This window comes from Narcine bancroftii, chromosome 7 (genome assembly GCF_036971445.1).
Source record: "Narcine bancroftii isolate sNarBan1 chromosome 7, sNarBan1.hap1, whole genome shotgun sequence".
In the NCBI taxonomy this organism is placed as follows: domain Eukaryota; kingdom Metazoa; phylum Chordata; class Chondrichthyes; order Torpediniformes; family Narcinidae; genus Narcine; species Narcine bancroftii.
This window is the reverse complement of record NC_091475.1, coordinates 104361501-104380253: the sequence shown is the minus strand read 5'-3', so window position 1 is coordinate 104380253 and position 18753 is coordinate 104361501. Positions and strand designations below refer to the sequence as shown.

General features: G+C 42.2%; 1 protein-coding gene across 5 annotated transcripts in view; it reads right to left on the bottom strand.

The window, feature by feature from the left end:
• Positions 1 to 265: 265 nt before the first annotated feature.
• Positions 266 to 18753, bottom strand: part of LOC138739160 (homocysteine S-methyltransferase YbgG) — a 40301-nt gene continuing 21813 nt past the window's right edge. The window contains exons 3-5 of one of the 5 annotated variants that reach the window (XM_069890695.1): positions 13368 to 13471; positions 12264 to 12425; positions 266 to 4252 (exon numbers count right to left, since the gene is read on the bottom strand). In XM_069890695.1, the coding sequence (XP_069746796.1) occupies positions 4208 to 4252; positions 12264 to 12425; positions 13368 to 13471 (311 nt within the window). In that variant the 3' untranslated portion in view covers positions 266 to 4207. Of the gene's footprint in view, positions 4253 to 4759; positions 8740 to 12263; positions 12426 to 13367; positions 13472 to 18753 lie in introns of those variants that run through there. The other 4 variants (XM_069890692.1, XM_069890693.1, XM_069890694.1 and 1 more) reach the window with 4 other exon arrangements.

Sequence of the window (18753 nt, the reverse complement as noted above, 5' to 3'; positions counted from 1 at the left end):
GTGGCATTGGAGAAACAAAAAAATTCTCCGAAAATGTGTAGATCGCTGGAGGAAGATGGGGTGGTTACCCGGGAGCGCTGAGATGTTCCTGACAGGTGAGGAAAACAAAATTCTAAAGCGTAGGGTCTTAGATAAGCTGGAAAAAACAAAACACAGAAGGGAAAGGAAAAGTGCCTGTTTCCAGTTTCCAGCCATGAAGTGTCCGGGTTTGCTCTCTCCCTCCCTCCTTTCACCCTCCCCCCTCTCTCTTCTCTCCCCCTCTCTCTCTTCTCCCCCCCCCCCCTCCTCTCTCACCCACTCCCCCTCCCAATCCCAATCTGTGGCGGTGCTGCCCTGAAATCCCCAGGTGGGGCAGGGCAGAGAAATACAATTTGGTTTTAATTTTGTGCCCACAATTCCAGCTCCGCATCAAATGGGATCCTGTTTTATCCTCTCTCCCTCCCTCTTTCCCGCACCCCCACCATTATGGGATCAGGGCAGACATTGTGGGCTGACGTATAGCTCACTCGAGGTGGGAGGGAAGGAAGGAGTGATGGTTCCCAGTGGTGGGAGACCCAATCTGATCCAGACCAGTGATCACAGGATGAGAACCTTTTAAAGGTGTAACCATGAAACGAAAGTGTTAATCTGAAGACTTTTCTCCCAGTGGGGCCAGTGCAAGGCATTTTCTCTCTCTATCTCTCGTGCTCTGTGTATCTGCCTCTCTATCTCTTTCTCTCGCTATGCTCTCTCTCTCTCTCTCTCTCTCTCATAGTCTCTGGATGTGTGATGTCATGTATGTACTCTGACAATAAATCCTCACCCATCACGGGACATCACCCAAACGGGACATAGAAAGGAAAATCTTTAATCGAGAGTCTGCACAAAAAAAGATGAGAGACAAGGAGATGCAGTACCGCAATGTCCCAGCTATATTCGAAGAATTTGGTCTCCCTGATAACCCACCTATTATGGCCCCTGTAGAAATAGCTTGTAGACCCCCGCCCTATGCATATGTGGAGTCACAAGGTACCCCTGACACCCCAGACGGGACCCAGAAGTCACGTCCCTTATATCCAGATATTGAAACACTGGGACATGACAGGAACATCGGGAATAGGGACACGTCAGACAAGGTACAGGCCCCTTTACTAAAAATAGAAGGGGGAGTAATAGATGTCAAGACCCCCGCGGGATCCAAGAAAATAGAAAAAGACTTAGAGACGCAGAAAAGGAACATGAAAAAGGTTCAGGATAACGTTGAAAACTTAAACAAAGATGTGAATGTGCTGGGGCAGAGCAGTAAGGAACAAAAAGAATTAATGGTAGGTGTATTGAAAGAAATGGAAAAGATAACTCCAACACTGTCAGCAGAACTCCAAGCTGGAGGAACAGTAATAGGAATAAAGGACGAGAAGTGTAGTACAGATGAGGAAACGAGATACGACCCACCATGGGAGGAAAGTAGCATTAAAGAACTCAGGAGGGAGAAGAGTAGACATGCCCGCCTGGACATAGTTAGGATGAAAGAGAAAGATGTGAAACCACTAGACTATGACCGAAAAAATTATCTTAGAGACGAACGTGAACGATATACCTTTGACTCTGAGACATCAGAACCTGACGGGGACAGTGACAGTAGTGACGAAGAGGTGTCTGAACAGGGTGGAATAAATAGATGTATTCCAAGAGTAAAAAAGGAACAGAAATCCCCAAAATTGAGATATCAATGCCCATTGCTGATCACGGGGCGGGGAAATCAAAAATATGTACCCTGGTCACGAATGGACTTAGAGAGTCTAATGAAAAAACTTCCTCCATTGAGTAATGGGGCTGGTCCATGGATTTCTTGTTTTTAGCGAGAAACCTGTCAAGAACAATTAGCACTCGCAGATGTCAGAACTATCATGATAAAAATAAAGGCAGAAGGGGCCCTGAAGCAAATAGAGAGAATCCTTAGAAGAAGTAAATTGGGGGATGAAATAGGATTTGACTCAATTCGAAATAGATTTTGGGAAGCACTTAGAGAAACGTTCCCTACACCCTATAGTTTGGACGCCTTGGTAACCCTCCAACTAAAAGAAGGGGAGACTGCGCACGAGTACCTCTCTCGAGCATGGGACTTATGGGAGACAGGGACTGGAGAAAGACCTGACCACAGCCCCCTGGGAAATGCTCATTTTCGTAATGGGACAATAAACGGATTGCCTGGTCGGGTTCAAGCAAAATTAAGGGACATTGTGGGATTAGAGGCGATGTCGGAGGACTTGTGGAAAAGACATCTGACACATGCACTCAACCGACATCGTCAATCAGAGCAGGCTAAGTCAGAAAGTTCATCCCAGAAGGGAGAGGACAAGACAACCGATAAATTGATGAGAGCCATAGAACAAATAGGGATTAAATTAGCGGCCCAACAGATAGTCCCACAGGCCATGGGGCCAGTGATAAATCCGGGACCCCACGTAAGGAATGGTTGGGAAAGACCCCTAAGTACCATGTATAGAGGAGAACATACCATATGCTGGCACTGCCAAAATCCTGGACACTACCAGAGTCCAGAGGCAGGGAGAGGAAGGGGTAAAGGATTACCCTCTATGAGAGGCAAAAAAGGAAGAGGAGGAAATTTAAGAGGACAAGCAAGGGGTAGGGGTGGACACATTGATCGGCCCCAGAAAATTGGGGGATGGCAAGTGATCAACAAGTCCAGGCACCCCAGTGTGATGACGATATTTGGGAAGGTGCTGAATTTGATTATTGACGGGGCCCTGGAGAATCAAAAATCACGCCTCCATGGGAGCCACCGAAAATTTGGGGGACGGTAAATGGAGAAAAAATTGAATTTATGATTGACACAGGGGCAGCGGTTATGACCGTGATTAAACAGCCCCCAGGGAGCACATATTCGGGCAAAACATTATCTACAATAGGATTCTCCGGGATAAGGGAAACACAGCCCTATACAGATAACATCAACATGACATTTGGACGACAAAGGGTTAGAGCACCTGTCCTGGTTGTGCCAAGTTGCCCCATTAATTTATTGGCAAGGGACATTCTTACTAAACTGGGAATAACCATACAATGTTCTGAGAAGGGCCTTCGGTTAACATACCCAGGGGACACAATAGAAAGGGAAGGACAGTTTATAGTAATGACTCCAACCAATGCTTCAGAAGACTCTGTGGAGGTTATTATTTTCTGGAGTCGACTACTGTATGATGAACCAGGCCCGGGGTTGATTAAACAGTTTTTTGAGTGGAGGGCCAGTATTCCTCAGTATGGGGATTACCGATATCCACTGGATATACATGTAACATTAAACTATACCATCCACCCGGACCAGGAGTATGAGGAGAGGTGGGACTCTCTAAAAGAAGGGAAGACAGAAATGATACATTGTCCATTTATCTTTGTGGGTAAGGAGGGAATAGCTGCTATGGTTGTCATGACAGAAGAACAAATGGAGTGGTTCTGCTTAGGAGTAGAAAGTGTGCCACATGTAACCTTGGGAATTGCCAAAGATCACCACGCCCGACAGTTGGGTCCGATGGTGAAGGAAGCGATGGGGTGTGAATACAGGCAGACAGAAATCCCGGGATATTCCACCTCGGAGGGAGGGAAATTTATCAGACTGAATATTGAAGCATGGGACCGGGTAGTGAATGAGAAAGTAGAAAGAGACCGACCCATAAAAGGAGAAAATATTGATCACGGGGACTCAGACAAATATCTTTCTGATCTGAGTCCACAAATGTGGACAATGCCGAGGGCCCTATGGGCATTCCTGTTGGTGGGTTGCCAAACAAGCCAACAGAGTAGTTCGGATCCATGCGGGGCCAAAGTTATTCTGAAGATAGATAAAGACAAGGATAGCACCTTCCAGTTCGATCTATGCTGCACTTCTATCTCTAATAACACAGGGCAGATGGGTCACTCACTAAGGGGCTGACAAAACTTAAGGCATTGGCGAAGGAATTAAAAGCCCCGTCTAGAGTCTCTAACCCTGTTTCGTCCTGGTTACATGGAGTGTTTGGGAAATGGGGCACAATGTTGGGACAACTTTTCCTAGGATTGTTCATTTCTGTATCCATTTTTATCACTTGTGGCTGTTGTTGTATTCCATGCATTCGAATGCTGGTCACGAGGACCATTGAGAGAGCCTTTGCCAACCGCGATGATCTGCCTCCGAAATATCAAGCTATGCAGGCTGCGGCGCGGGACTATCTCACATCACAGGAGGCGTCAAAAGTTGCAGAGATCGATCTGGAGTCTGATGGAGAATGTGACGGGGAGGAGGGTTTATGAAATAGATTGTAACACAAATATTATAACATTGATTGTAACACAAACATTATGAACAAACATTAACTATATGTTAACTTGGGTAATTACTAATATTTGGGGGGTTAGCTAGTTATTTGCTTGGGGGCAAATGGGAATGAAACTTGTAAACGGGCAATGGGATCGGGGAAACGGATGGGGGTATACACAAAGGAGGGTTGGGGGGAGCCCTCGCCCGCCAGCCGGACAACCCCGTGAACAGAGTCCGTATAGAGCTTGGCAATAGTAGGCGAACTAATGTAACGTGGTGGTAGCGTAGTCAGGGCAAGATTGTCCTCTAAAGAGGACAAAGGAGGGATTGTAAGGTAAAAACATCATGAGATGGGACCGGAGAAGGAGTCACCCAGTACTAAGGAGTAACAGAATGCAGATGTGACCTTGTACACTCAAGATAAGCTTTGCACTAACAAGAATGATGTGCAGCAGACTAACAGAGAAGGATAGCAACAGTTTATTCATTGGACAATGTAATGGTATGATAATTTACTAAGTACATATCCTGAGGTATAAAAAAATCACCACTTGCTGATAACGGCAGAATGCGCCTTCTCCAACTAACACTGTTGGTTGCAAGTGTTACAATCCGGCAATAAAGAACAAAGAACCTTGATTTCGACTCAGTCTGGTGTTTGACTCACTCATTCATGAACAAAGCAGACCTAACAACATTCATTGGAGCACTTTCATCCCTAAAGTCGAAGTACTCGAGATGGCAGAGGTCGACAGCATCGAGTCCACGCTGCTGAAGATCCAGCTGCGTTGGGTGGGTCACGTCTCCAGAATGGAGGACCATCACCTTCCCAAGATCGTGTTATATGGCGAGCTCTCCACTGGCCACCGTGACAGAGGTGCACCAAAGAAGAGGTACAAGGACTGCCTAAAGAAATCTCTTGGTGCCTGCCACATTGACCACCGCCAGTGGGCTGATATCGCCTCAAACCGTGCATCTTGGCGCCTCACAGTTTGGCGGGCAGCAACCTCCTTTGAAGAAGACCGCAGAGCCCACCTCACTGATAAAAGACAAAGGAGGAAAAACCCAACACCCAACCCCAACCAACCAATTTTCCCCTGCAACCGCTGCAACCATGTCTGCCTGTCCCGCATCAGACTTGTCAGCCACAAACGAGCCTGCAGTTGACGTGGACATTTACCCCCTCCATAAATCTTCATCCGCGAAGCCAAGCCAAAGAGAGAAGAGTATAATTGGTGTAAAAAAAATTGTACCATTTGATAACTAACATTAATTGGTTACACTCTCCTAGCACAGTAACCAGGCCTTATCATGAATTTGTATATTTAAATCTTTTTCCCTTTTTTAAAAAAAACTTGTATTGTTCCTTTTTCTGCATTGTGTCTTGTAATTGTATATATATATTTGTAATAAATTTGTCAATAAATGTTTAAATTATTTAATATTCAAATAGGCTCTGAACTAGAAGTCTAAAATTTGTGCCTGATTTCATTTTTTTTTTTTAAATAGTATTATTGTATTTCTCTTTTGTTTGTTCAAAAGTCAAGAAAAAACCTGAGAAACAATATTTTTATCCTCTTTATCCATTATTGTGCCAGATATTTAAAAAAAAAAGGGTTATTTAAAGTAAAAGGAATAATTGGGTTCTGCTTTACCATCTTAGCTATTTGATAGTTCTTAATTCCTCTTTCTATATGAATTCCATTCCATATCTTGAATAAATGTTTTAATACTCCTTTCAAAGGTTCCTTGTTCCATTTATACAAAAAATGTTCTGGATTAGTTTCTTCTATTTTATTCACTTCAATATGTACCCATGCTGTCTTCTCCTCAATTTGATAACAGGAGGATAGAAATCTTAATTGAGCTGCTTTATAATAATCCTTAAAATTCAGCAACCATAATTGTCCCTGGTCAAATTTCCAAGTTAGTTTTTCTAAACTATCCTTGGCATTTAATCATGCCAAAATAAATTTTCTTACACTTTTATTTAATTGTTGAAATAACTTCATTGCTATAGGAATGGGTAATGACTGAAATAAATATTGCAACCTTGGAAAAATATTAATCTTTATACAATTTCCCCTTCTTTTTAAAGATATTGGTAAATCTTCCATTTCTTAAAATCTTCATTGATTTTTTTTGTAATGGTAGGTAATTCAATTTAAATAAATTGTTTACATTTCTATCAATATTAATTCCTAAATATTTAATTGCTTCCTTTTGCCACTTAAACTTCATCACCTGATTACTTAATGTATAGTCCCCATCATCCATAGCCATCACTTCACTCTTTTCTACATTAACTTTATAACCTGATATCAAACCATATTCTGCTAATCATACATTTATTTTCTTCAATGATATTTCTGGTTAGGCTTCAAATTGGATAAAGTACAAAAAAAAATCATTATGATAGCCTTAGCTATAGCAAAAAAAATGTATAATGTCAACTTGGAAAATGGAAGAGAGCATGAGTATACAGCAATGGTACATGGAAATGAATAAATGTATTCCATTGGAAAAAAGAACAATTTAAAAAATAAAGTCACAATGAACAAATTTGGGAACCATGCATGGAACATATCAGAGAGAGCTTGCCTATGACCTCCATCCCCTAAAATGAGAATGAAAATGATAAGACAAAATGTCTAGATTCAGTGTGTAATAAATAATGACACATGTTTCTTGTTTATTTTCCTTTGAGTAAAGATATTGTTTTATGGTATTGTATTGTATATGTTGAATATTTATGGGTTTTGGAGGGGGGTGGGTAGAGGGGAGGAAGGGAAAGGGGAGAAAAGGGAGAAAAGACAACTGTGTAAATTTAATGAGAAACATTTGTACATATTTTAGTTGATATGGTTCATAGTGTGAAAAATAAAAAACTATTTTAAAAAATGATATTTCTGGTTCTGTATGATATAACATCATCTGCAAACAAACTAATTTTATGTTCTCTATCTTCTATCTTAAAGCCCTAATCTCATTCTCTCTTCTTATCACTTCTGCCAAAGGTTCTATAGCCAATGCCAATAAAAATTGTGATAATGGGCATCCTAGATGACCTTTCTAATGGAAAACTGTTTAGATATTGGCCTATTCGTGATCACCTTAGCTTTTGGATGATTATACAAAGTTCTTATCCAATTTATAAAATCATTTGAAATTCCAAAAAACATTCAATACTTTAAATAAAAAGTCCCAGTCTAGTCTACCAAGTCATTTTTCCATGTCTAAAGCCACTACTACTGCTGGAATATTTTATTTCTGGGCTACATTTAATAAACATAAATTTAACTATATTGTCCACAGATCTTCCATGTTTAATAAACCCAGTCTGATCTATATTTATTAACTTAGGTAAATATTTAGTTAATTTGTGAGCTAATAATTTGGATACAATTTTATAATCTGTATTTGATAATGCTATCAGTCTATAAGAAGATGGTAATATAGAATATTTTCCTTTTTTTGGAATAACTTACTTATGCTGTTTGAAAAGATTCTGGTAAGTCATTAGAGCCTCTCATTTGACCAAAAAGTCCCATAAAAACAGGAATTCATAACTCCTTAAATTCTTTATAAAACTCTAGAGAGAAACTGCCCTCTCCTGGAGCCTTATTATTTGGCAAAGTATATGATCAAAATATCATACTTCAACATCCGTAAAATAATTGAATAATTCCACTTTTTTTTTAAATCGACATTTAATTCAGGCAAGCTAACTTCTGTTAGATATTCATCTATTTTTTCCTCATCCATTGAAGATTCGGACTGATAATTGCTTTTAAAAATTACTAAAATCATCATTAATTTCTTGCATTTTAGATGCAATTTGATCAGTTTCTCTTTTTGTTGATATTATTGTTCTTGATAATTGCTCTGCTTTGAGTTGCCATGCTAAAACTTTATGGGCTCTATCACCTATCGGTAATTCATAATATTTCTGTCATGTGTGCAGTATATCTCTTTCTACTTTAAATGATTATATTGTATTGAGTTCCAATTTTTTTTATTCCAATAATCTTCATTTCTCTTCATTTTTATGAACATGCAATTCCTTTTCTAAATACAACATATCTTTGTCTAATTGATCTACTTCCTTCAAATATTCCTTCTTTACTTTAGATGTGTAACTTATTATTTGTCCTCTTAAATAGGCTTCCATAGAGTCCCATCTAATAAATTTATTTGCCACTGAGTGATCATTAATTTCTAGAAAAAACTATCTGTTGTTTCATAAATTCACAAAAATCCTTCCTCTTTAAAAGTACTGTATTAAATCTCCATCTATAACCTACATATTGTTTTCTTCCAATGGAATTGATATCACTATAGGTGAATGATCTGATAATATTCTTGCTTGATATTCAATCTTCTGAACTCTAGCTTGTAATTGTGTAGAGACTAAAAACATATTAATATGTGAATATGTCTCAAGTCTAAAAGAATAAAAATAGTCCCCATTATTAGGATGAATTTTCTTTCATCAACAAGTCTCATCTCATTCAATTTTAACTACTTTATTCTTAACAATATTTGCACCTGATCTATCTAGTTTTGAATCAAAAGTAAAATTAAAATCTCCAACCATTATTATTTCCCCTGTACCTTGATAATTGCATAAAAATATCTTGTATAAATTTCTCATCTACATATATATTCATTAATGTCAAATATCCTGAATAAATTTGACAATTAATCATTACATATCCCCCGCTTCATGAATAGTTGTATTTATTAATATAGCTACTCCTCGGACCTTGGAATTAAATGAAGAAGCTAATACTGATCCAACCCAATCTCTTTTTAACTTCATATGTTCTATTTCAGTCAAATGAGTTTCCTGAAAAAAAAGCTATATCTACTTTAATCTTTTTCATATAATTTAACATTTTTTTCATTTTATTGTATTCTGAATTCCATTAATTTTAATACTAATAAAATTCAATTTTCCTGCCATTAAGTACCAATAATAAATCTTCTGTCCATCGATTGTCCCTTTCCCACTCCTCTCACTCCCTCTAAAATAACAGCATATTTTACAATAATCTTAGTCAATCCAGGCATAAAATAAAAAAAGATAGAAATAAGAACTAAAGAAGAAGACCCCTCCCCCCCTGAGGCATGTGATGTTACATCTCTATTCCCCTGATCTATTCAGGATGTGATCCAATCACATTCATGCACACGACTTCAGTGGTTAGGCTCATAGTTCATAGTCCCCACTACTCATTCAATATACTGAACAATCCCTTATCATAGATTCTAATTCTCTCATAGATCTTTTAAAATATATTTAGATCACTTAAGGTTAAACCCTCCTCCCTATTTAAATTCTCTTGAAATATTACTTCTTTTCCCCCCAGATACAGCAAATTTTTTCCATCTGAATACACATTCAAAGTATCAGCATCCACCTGTCTTGCTTTTCCAGGCAATTGATTGGCATACATCTTTGCCTTATTAGGATCTATGAAAAAATTATTTTTCCTTTCTGGAACAAAGACCTTCAAAACTGCTCGATATCTTAAGACAAAGGCATAACCTTTCTTCCATAACACATTTTTTAAATTCTTGAATTCTTTCCTCTTTTTCAACAACTCAAAAAAACTTACATCAGGGTAAAAAAAATCTTATTCCCTTTATAAATCATGGGTGACTGTTGATCTTTTGCTTGCTTTGCTGCCAGCTCTAGAATCTTCTCTCGTACTTCATAGCAAAGAAATCTGACTAGTATCGGGTGTGACTTCTGTCCCAGCTGTGGCTTTGGGCTCAATGCTCTTTGCACTCTCAATTTCAATATCTCCTTGAAATTCAGTCACTCCCAAAGATTGTGGAGTCCAACACTGTAAAAATTTTAATTTCTTGTCCTTCATCAGCTTCAAGTCCAATAATCTTTATGTTGTTTCTTCTGAAGTTCTCTAAAATGTCTATTTTCTGCATTAACTGATCTTTGTTGCAGCTTCTTCTGCTTGTCCCACTTTCCTTTGCTCCTTAATGCCTTGAATTTCAAATTCATTTCCTTTAATTTTCTCATCCATAACTTCAAATCTTTTATCCACCTGCTGCATCATTTTCTCAACTTTCTTCGTAAAATTCTTGTTTTCAGCTACAATCTCTCCATACCTTTTTATTTCTGCTATTATAAACTTCCTATCTTGTTGGGAAGATTCCATTTATTTTTTTTCCTTTCAGCTGCAGAAATAAATGATTCTTTCATTTTCTCCAGCTGTTTGGCCTTGGAACTTTGAGTAAACAAAGTCTCCTGTCCTCCTTCTTGCTCGCTGGAGCTAGAGGTCTGTAAAGTCTTTTTTAAAGTTGCCTTTTTTGTGCTCTGCGAATGCGTGACTCCTCACACGTGTGCAGAGTCACATCTTTACCCGAGTTGGGTGGCCATTGTCTGGAGAGACCCTGTACTGCAGATTCCAAGGTCTCCCCGGCTCTTGGCTTATCTCCCTGGGCAGTACCTTACGAACAGCTCCTGGATCCTTCCTCAAAGTAGGCCTTTCTTCTTTATCTCGATCTATTTCTCACTCGGTTTCTTGTACTGCAACAGTTGTCCTTTCTTTCTTTGATGCCATTTTAAAATTCTCTGCAGGTCTTTCAGTTCTTCTTTCTTCTATTTTTCTTAAGTTTTGCTAACTTTTTCAGAGGAGAGTGGGGATTTTCAGTCTAACCCCATGTCATGCCCCCCTTTGTTTAGTTTGGCATAGAGTACAATTCAGATTATCCAAAATGTTTTTGAACCCAGAACTGACATCTGTTCATCTCCAAAAAATTTTGGATGAGAAATCCTCATTTATCCGAAATTTATTTGGAGCCAAACTGACTGCATAGGTTGAAAAAAATTCACCCAACATGAGATTAAAATGACGATTGACCTCATTTCAGGACTCCTTCCCCTCTCTCTTTCCATGTCTTCTTTACCTTCCCCTATTGATTTTTCTCACCAACTCTCCCTCTTAAACTGCGTGACACTGTCTTCCAGCCACAAGTGGTTGGAAGAATCCCTTGTCCTGGTGTCAAGGAGAGCAGCCTCCTGGGCAGGAGTAGAACATTGGGCTCAATGGCATTCCTTCCCCCTCGGTTCCTAACTCTGTCTGAACCCTTCCCTCGGCCTATATTGGAGCTTTCGATCCCCGACTCAAAACCTTCCCCTCAGCCTACTGCACACACACACACTGAACAGGCATCATGAGCATCAGTGTAGGCCAAGGAGAGGGTTCTGAGTCGGGCATCGGGAGCTCCGGTGACACTGAGACCACTGCATCTGTGACCAATGACATGGTTTCAGTTTAAAAAAAATAGGCAGTGTGGGAGGGCTGTGTTGCCAGGGGCACTGGAAGGCTGAAAATGCGGAGGGAGCAGTTGCTCCACTCTCCCCCAAGCTAAGCCCCTGCTCAGGCTTCCAGGCAGGAGCGGGACCTTGGCATCCTGGGCAGGAGCAGGGATCTCGGAGGAGAGATGTCAGTGATCGGAAGCAGTGGTTGGGAGGGGGAGTGTGCGCAGTTGAAAGCCGGAACAGTTCCTGCCAGAACGAGCCCATAGGGAGACAGGAGCCCGTCAACTCGCCAGTGAATGCTCCACTGCCCTGGCAAGCCTTCCCAGAGATTGGCAGCAGTGGAACGTGTTGGCGATTGGAGGCAGCAGTTTGGAGGTCTCAGTGATTGGCTGTAGCATTGGGGATCGACCATGACTAGCATTTATTTGAGAGAATTAAACATTATTTTAATGCTTAAAAAGCCTTCCCTTGTTGTTTAAACATTGATACAAGTTATTTGTTGTTGCTACTGGGCTGTTTTTAAAAAAAATGACCAGTTATCAAAAAAATGCAGTCATCTGAAATATGTCCAGACCTGACCACTTCAGGTAATCTGAGTTGAGACTGATTCTGATGGTTAGTCTTGATTAATTTAGAAAACAACAAAAAATATATAATTACTATTTAGCTTTGTCTAAATACCTTGCAAGAAAATGACAGCCAACCTTCTGTGTTTGGAAATTCTCTGAGAAGTTCCACAAGAGCTTCTCCTTCTTTCTGACTGGGAATTGTTTCCATAGCAATGAGATCCACACCTGCTCTTACTAAGGACTGCATCTGAGGTCGATGCCAAGTCTTTAATTCCTGTAACAAGCCAAAAAAATTATAAAGAAATTCAAACATGAACAAAATGCATCAATGCTAAGTATCTGTGAAATGAAAAGACAATTATAAAATTAGTGCAATTATATATTTTTTTATTCATACATGTCCCTGGTACCTTTCTTATTAAAACATATCCACCACCTAAAATGACAGAATGAGAAGATGACTAAATGAACTGATCCAGAGTGTAAAAGTAGATGACACAATTTTCTTGTTTATTTTCACTGTGTGATGACATTGTTTAACGAGTTTAATGTATTGTATATGTTGAATGTTTACTGGGTGGGGAGGGGGGGGTGGGAAGGAGGGAGGGAAGGGGAAAAAGACACTGTGTATATTCAAGAGGGAAATGTTTGTGTGTATTTTGGTTAATATGGTTCATAGTGTGAAAAAAAATGTATTATCATGGTGTAAATCAGAAAGATATTATGCCATATCTTCTTTCTCATTAAATTTTTATATCTCCAGATCTATTCATGGGAAAGTGTTTTAAAGCTTTGCAATGAAAGATTAATCGACCTCAAACATTAACATATCTGGTAAACAGAGAGGTCCTCACCCCAACTGAAATTAATCTGAAATTTTCAATTTAATTTTAAGTGATTGATCATGAATTCAAATTATCCCCCAATTTAAGAATGATAGCATTTATATTTCCATCCAAATAATAAATGAAAAAGAACAGCAATTATGACTTTTGAGTAATCTGCTCAGGAATGTGCCCTATTTGAATGTACATCACATCTAATTCCAACTCATCTTAATGATCCTAAACTTATCCAGTATGGTACTTCAAAACTTTTTAGAAATTGAATTACAAAAAAAATATAAAATTCTTACTCAAAATTCTTTTGAGGCATACCAGTAATCTCAAATAATCAATGAACGCTTGTAAATGACAGAATAGATAATGTTGTATACCTCTTTAGTCATCTGTTCAACATAGTTCCCTGAATATTTAGAACCATCATGTAAAAAAGCTCCATAAGGCCCAATAGAACCTGCAATGATGGGCTTCTGTCTCTCTTTAAAAAAGAAACAAAATGTTTTGGTCAGATTATTGTTGTATTATAAAACTTGAAGAAAGAGAATATTTCAAAGATTAATCAAGTAAACATTAGACATCTTGCTCAGGAAATTCTCAAGTTTAATTGGTATGGAGTTAGTTGTTCACATGCACTAGGGTAGTCAAGGTGCTAAAATTAACTTGTAGATCCTGTGTTAGGAAGGGGAAAGTTAGCTTCAAAGTAGAAATTCTGCCTGGCCCACTGGAAAAAGAATCTCAGGGTTGTATGTGATGTCATGTATGTACTCTGACAATAAATCTTAACTGTGAACTTGAATTGTGAACTTTGAGTTCATAGATCTCTGTATTAAATTCTGCACAAACCATCAAGATGCTACTGCAATTTTTGACAATAATCTTCACTATCTACAGTACCAAACACTTTAGTGTCATTCACAAACTTTCTAATCACAAAAGGAAAATCAATGATACAGATGACAAACTGCAATTGTCCCAGCACTAAACTCTGGGCCAGACCATTCGTCACAGGTCTCAAGTCTGAAAAACTTGCACCATCACCCTCTGCTTTTTTCCATGAAGCCAATTTTCCATCCAATCTGCTACCTCTATTTGGATCCCATGTGATTTCTCCTTTCAGAGCAGCCTACGGTGTGGAACCTTATCGAATGCCTTACTGAAATCCATATATACAATGTCTACAATCTGCCCTCATCAATCTTTTTGGTTACATCTTCAAAAAAAATCAGATTTGTGAGACATAACCTCCCACATACAAAATCATGATGACCCATTGTCCATCCAAGTGCATGCTCACCTTTCTTCCTCAAAATACTCTCCAGTCACTTAGCAACCACAGATGTTGGGGTTCACTGGACTGTAGTTCACAGGTTTTTACCGGGAGTCTTTCTTGAATAGAGGCACATGTGCCACCCTCATCTTCCAGCATCTCACCTGCTCTTAATGGGAACTCGTAAATCTCAGCCAGGGCACCTGCAATTTCCTCTCTAACTTCCAAATGTCCTTAGATATACTGTATCTGATCAGTCCTGGTAGATTTGTCTACCTTCATTACCCATAAGGACCTTCAGCATCTTCTCAACTGTAATAAAGACTGTTCTCAAAACACTACCATTGACTTCCCAGAGTTCCCCAGTCCTCATGCCTTTCTACACAGTATATACAGAGAAGTATTTGTTGAAGACCTTGTCCAGCTCCTGTGGTTTCAGAGAGATGACTGCAATGATTCTTGAGGGGTCCTATTTTTTTATCTGATTACCCTTTTCCCCTTTGTGAACATAAAATCTCTTGGGATTATCCTTAATTAAATTTGCAGAGCTATCTCCTGTCCCCTTTTTGGCCTCCTGATTTTTTTTTTAAGCTTGCTCTTCAGATCTCGAAAGTCCTCTGAGTATATATTTGACCCCCAGGCCTCTTTCCTGCTCTTGACCAGAGCCTGAATTTCCATAATCTAAGCTTCCCAACACTTGCATGTCCTATCCTTCACACTAACTGGAACATGCATGTCCTGGACTCTTGAAAATACACTTTTAAAGACATCCCACTTTCTTAACATTCCTCTTCCTTCAACAACCTGTTCCAATCAAATTGAGGTAGTTTCCATTTATACCTTCAAAATTGACTTTGCCCCAATTCCAAATTTTAGCTTGTCATGCTGCCCTATCTCTCTCTATAACTACATTAAACCTAATAGAACAATGGTCGCTGGTCTCCAAAGATTCATCCATGAATACTTCATCCATTTGCCTTTGCTATTTACCCTTTGTCATGTGGGACCCTCGACATATTACCGGAAGAAACTTTCCTGAACACATTTGACAAATTCCAACCCATCCAAACCTTTTGCACTATGACTTTGCCAGTCAATATTTGCAAAGTTAAAATTCGTTCCAATGACAACCTGATTTTACCTCCAGTTAGCAATAATCTCTTGTCATATTTGCTCCTCTAATTCCAGTTGACTATTTGGGCGCATGCAGTAAATTCCAAACAAAGTGATCGTGGCTTTCTTGTTCCTCAGCTTCACCAATTTAAACTCGCTAGTCTCTGAACATTGCCACGACATCCTCCTTAAATAATTTCACACCCAACTACTTTAATCCCCACCTCTGTACCACTTGAAGCACGTACCCTGGAATGTTGAGCTGCCAGTTATGTCCCTCTCTTAATGTTTCTGTCAAGGCTAGCCTGTCCCAATCACATATTTATCCATGCTCCAAGTTCATCTGCCTTACCTGACAAACCTCTGGCATTAAAATAGGTGCAATTTTAACCAATCATCCCTCCTCACTCTCTGCCTTTCTCTCATCACCTTCCATAACAATTTTGAGCCTTTCACTGTTGTGGGTTTTTTGATGTCCAAAAATGATACAGGAAACGTGGAGAATTCTTCAGAAAAGTTTAAGACTTTACTTGCAAACAAAAGCAGAGACAAATCAAAGCTTGAACTCTGTAATGGCTGTTGCTATGAGATACTGCCCTTTTTTTTTTAAAAAAAAAATAGATTTTCAGTTACTTATCAATGTTTGACTTTGATTGATGTTTTGTACCAATTAGCTCATCCTGGGTTCATTTCTTGGTCACGGTACTCTTATCACGTCTCCTCGCACTACACTTCTTGTAACCGGCCTGTTTCAGAATAAATCACTCGCCATTATGGTTCCCCCTACCTCACCCTGTACCTTCTCTTATCTGATTTCCTGTAACTCCCATGTATGACCTTGATGTTTTCTCTCTGGACTTGTGTTTTAAATTTAGCAGTGTTTGGAGTCAGCAAATTCTACACATACTATAATCAGCCAACTTTTCTCCATACTGTGGCTGTTTCTTAAATACATTAATATTTCCCATAAACAATGGAGTTGAAGTACATAGTAAATTGTTACATAGTAATGGATTAACGAATACATAATGAATAACATAGGAGTATGCCTCTGTCCTGCATATGACCCCATCCCCATGTCAATCTAGTGTAAACCCATCCCAGTAGCACTAGTGAACCTGTCTTTTTTTATAATGATACAGCAAGATAGAAGGCCCTTCCAGCTCAAGAAACCGGTGCCGCCAAATTTCACCATGTTTTGGAGGGTTGGAGGAAATTGAGGCACCCGGAGGAAACCCACAGGTCATGAGCAGGATGTACAAACTCTTTACTGACAGCACCAGATTCAAACCCATGTTGCTGGTGCTGCAATATCATTATGCTAACCTGTGCTGCCAGGATATGGGCGGCTGCCAGGATATGGGCGGCTGCCAGGATATGGGCGGCTGCCAGGATATGGGCGGCTGCCAGGATATGGGCGGCTGCCAGGATATGGGCGGCTGCCAGGATATGGGCGGCTGCCAGGATATGGGCGGCTGCCAGGATATGGGCGGCTGCCAGGATATGGGCGGCTGCCAGGATATGGGCGGCTGCCAGGATATGGGCGGCTGCCAGGATATGGGCGGCTGCCAGGATATGGGCGGCTGCCAGGATATGGGCGGCTGCCAGGATATGGGCGGCTGCCAGGATATGGGCGGCTGCCAGGATATGGGCGGCTGCCAGGATATGGGCGGCTGCCAGGATATGGGCGGCTGCCAGGATATGGGCGGCTGCCAGGATATGGGCGGCTGCCAGGATATGGGCGGCTGCCAGGATATGGGCGGCTGCCAGGATATGGGCGGCTGCCAGGATATGGGCGGCTGCCAGGATATGGGCGGCTGCCAGGATATGGGCGGCTGCCAGGATATGGGCGGCTGCCAGGATATGGGCGGCTGCCAGGATATGGGCGGCTGCCAGGATATGGGCGGCTGCCAGGATATGGGCGGCTGCCAGGATATGGGCGGCTGCCAGGATATGGGCGGCTGCCAGGATATGGGCGGCTGCCAGGATATGGGCGGCTGCCAGGATATGGGCGGCTGCCAGGATATGGGCGGCTGCCAGGATATGGGCGGCTGCCAGGATATGGGCGGCTGCCAGGATATGGGCGGCTGCCAGGATATGGGCGGCTGCCAGGATATGGGCGGCTGCCAGGATATGGGCGGCTGCCAGGATATGGGCGGCTGCCAGGATATGGGCGGCTGCCAGGATATGGGCGGCTGCCAGGATATGGGCGGCTGCCAGGATATGGGCGGCTGCCAGGATATGGGCGGCTGCCAGGATATGGGCGGCTGCCAGGATATGGGCGGCTGCCAGGATATGGGCGGCTGCCAGGATATGGGCGGCTGCCAGGATATGGGCGGCTGCCAGGATATGGGCGGCTGCCAGGATATGGGCGGCTGCCAGGATATGGGCGGCTGCCAGGATATGGGCGGCTGCCAGGATATGGGCGGCTGCCAGGATATGGGCGGCTGCCAGGATATGGGCGGCTGCCAGGATATGGGCGGCTGCCAGGATATGGGCGGCTGCCAGGATATGGGCGGCTGCCAGGATATGGGCGGCTGCCAGGATATGGGCGGCTGCCAGGATATGGGCGGCTGCCAGGATATGGGCGGCTGCCAGGATATGGGCGGCTGCCAGGATATGGGCGGCTGCCAGGATATGGGCGGCTGCCAGGATATGGGCGGCTGCCAGGATATGGGCGGCTGCCAGGATATGGGCGGCTGCCAGGATATGGGCGGCTGCCAGGATATGGGCGGCTGCCAGGATATGGGCGGCTGCCAGGATATGGGCGGCTGCCAGGATATGGGCGGCTGCCAGGATATGGGCGGCTGCCAGGATATGGGCGGCTGCCAGGATATGGGCGGCTGCCAGGATATGGGCGGCTGCCAGGATATGGGCGGCTGCCAGGATATGGGCGGCTGCCAGGATATGGGCGGCTGCCAGGATATGGGCGGCTGCCAGGATATGGGCGGCTGCCAGGATATGGGCGGCTGCCAGGATATGGGCGGCTGCCAGGATATGGGCGGCTGCCAGGATATGGGCGGCTGCCAGGATATGGGCGGCTGCCAGGATATGGGCGGCTGCCAGGATATGGGCGGCTGCCAGGATATGGGCGGCTGCCAGGATATGGGCGGCTGCCAGGATATGGGCGGCTGCCAGGATATGGGCGGCTGCCAGGATATGGGCGGCTGCCAGGATATGGGCGGCTGCCAGGATATGGGCGGCTGCCAGGATATGGGCGGCTGCCAGGATATGGGCGGCTGCCAGGATATGGGCGGCTGCCAGGATATGGGCGGCTGCCAGGATATGGGCGGCTGCCAGGATATGGGCGGCTGCCAGGATATGGGCGGCTGCCAGGATATGGGCGGCTGCCAGGATATGGGCGGCTGCCAGGATATGGG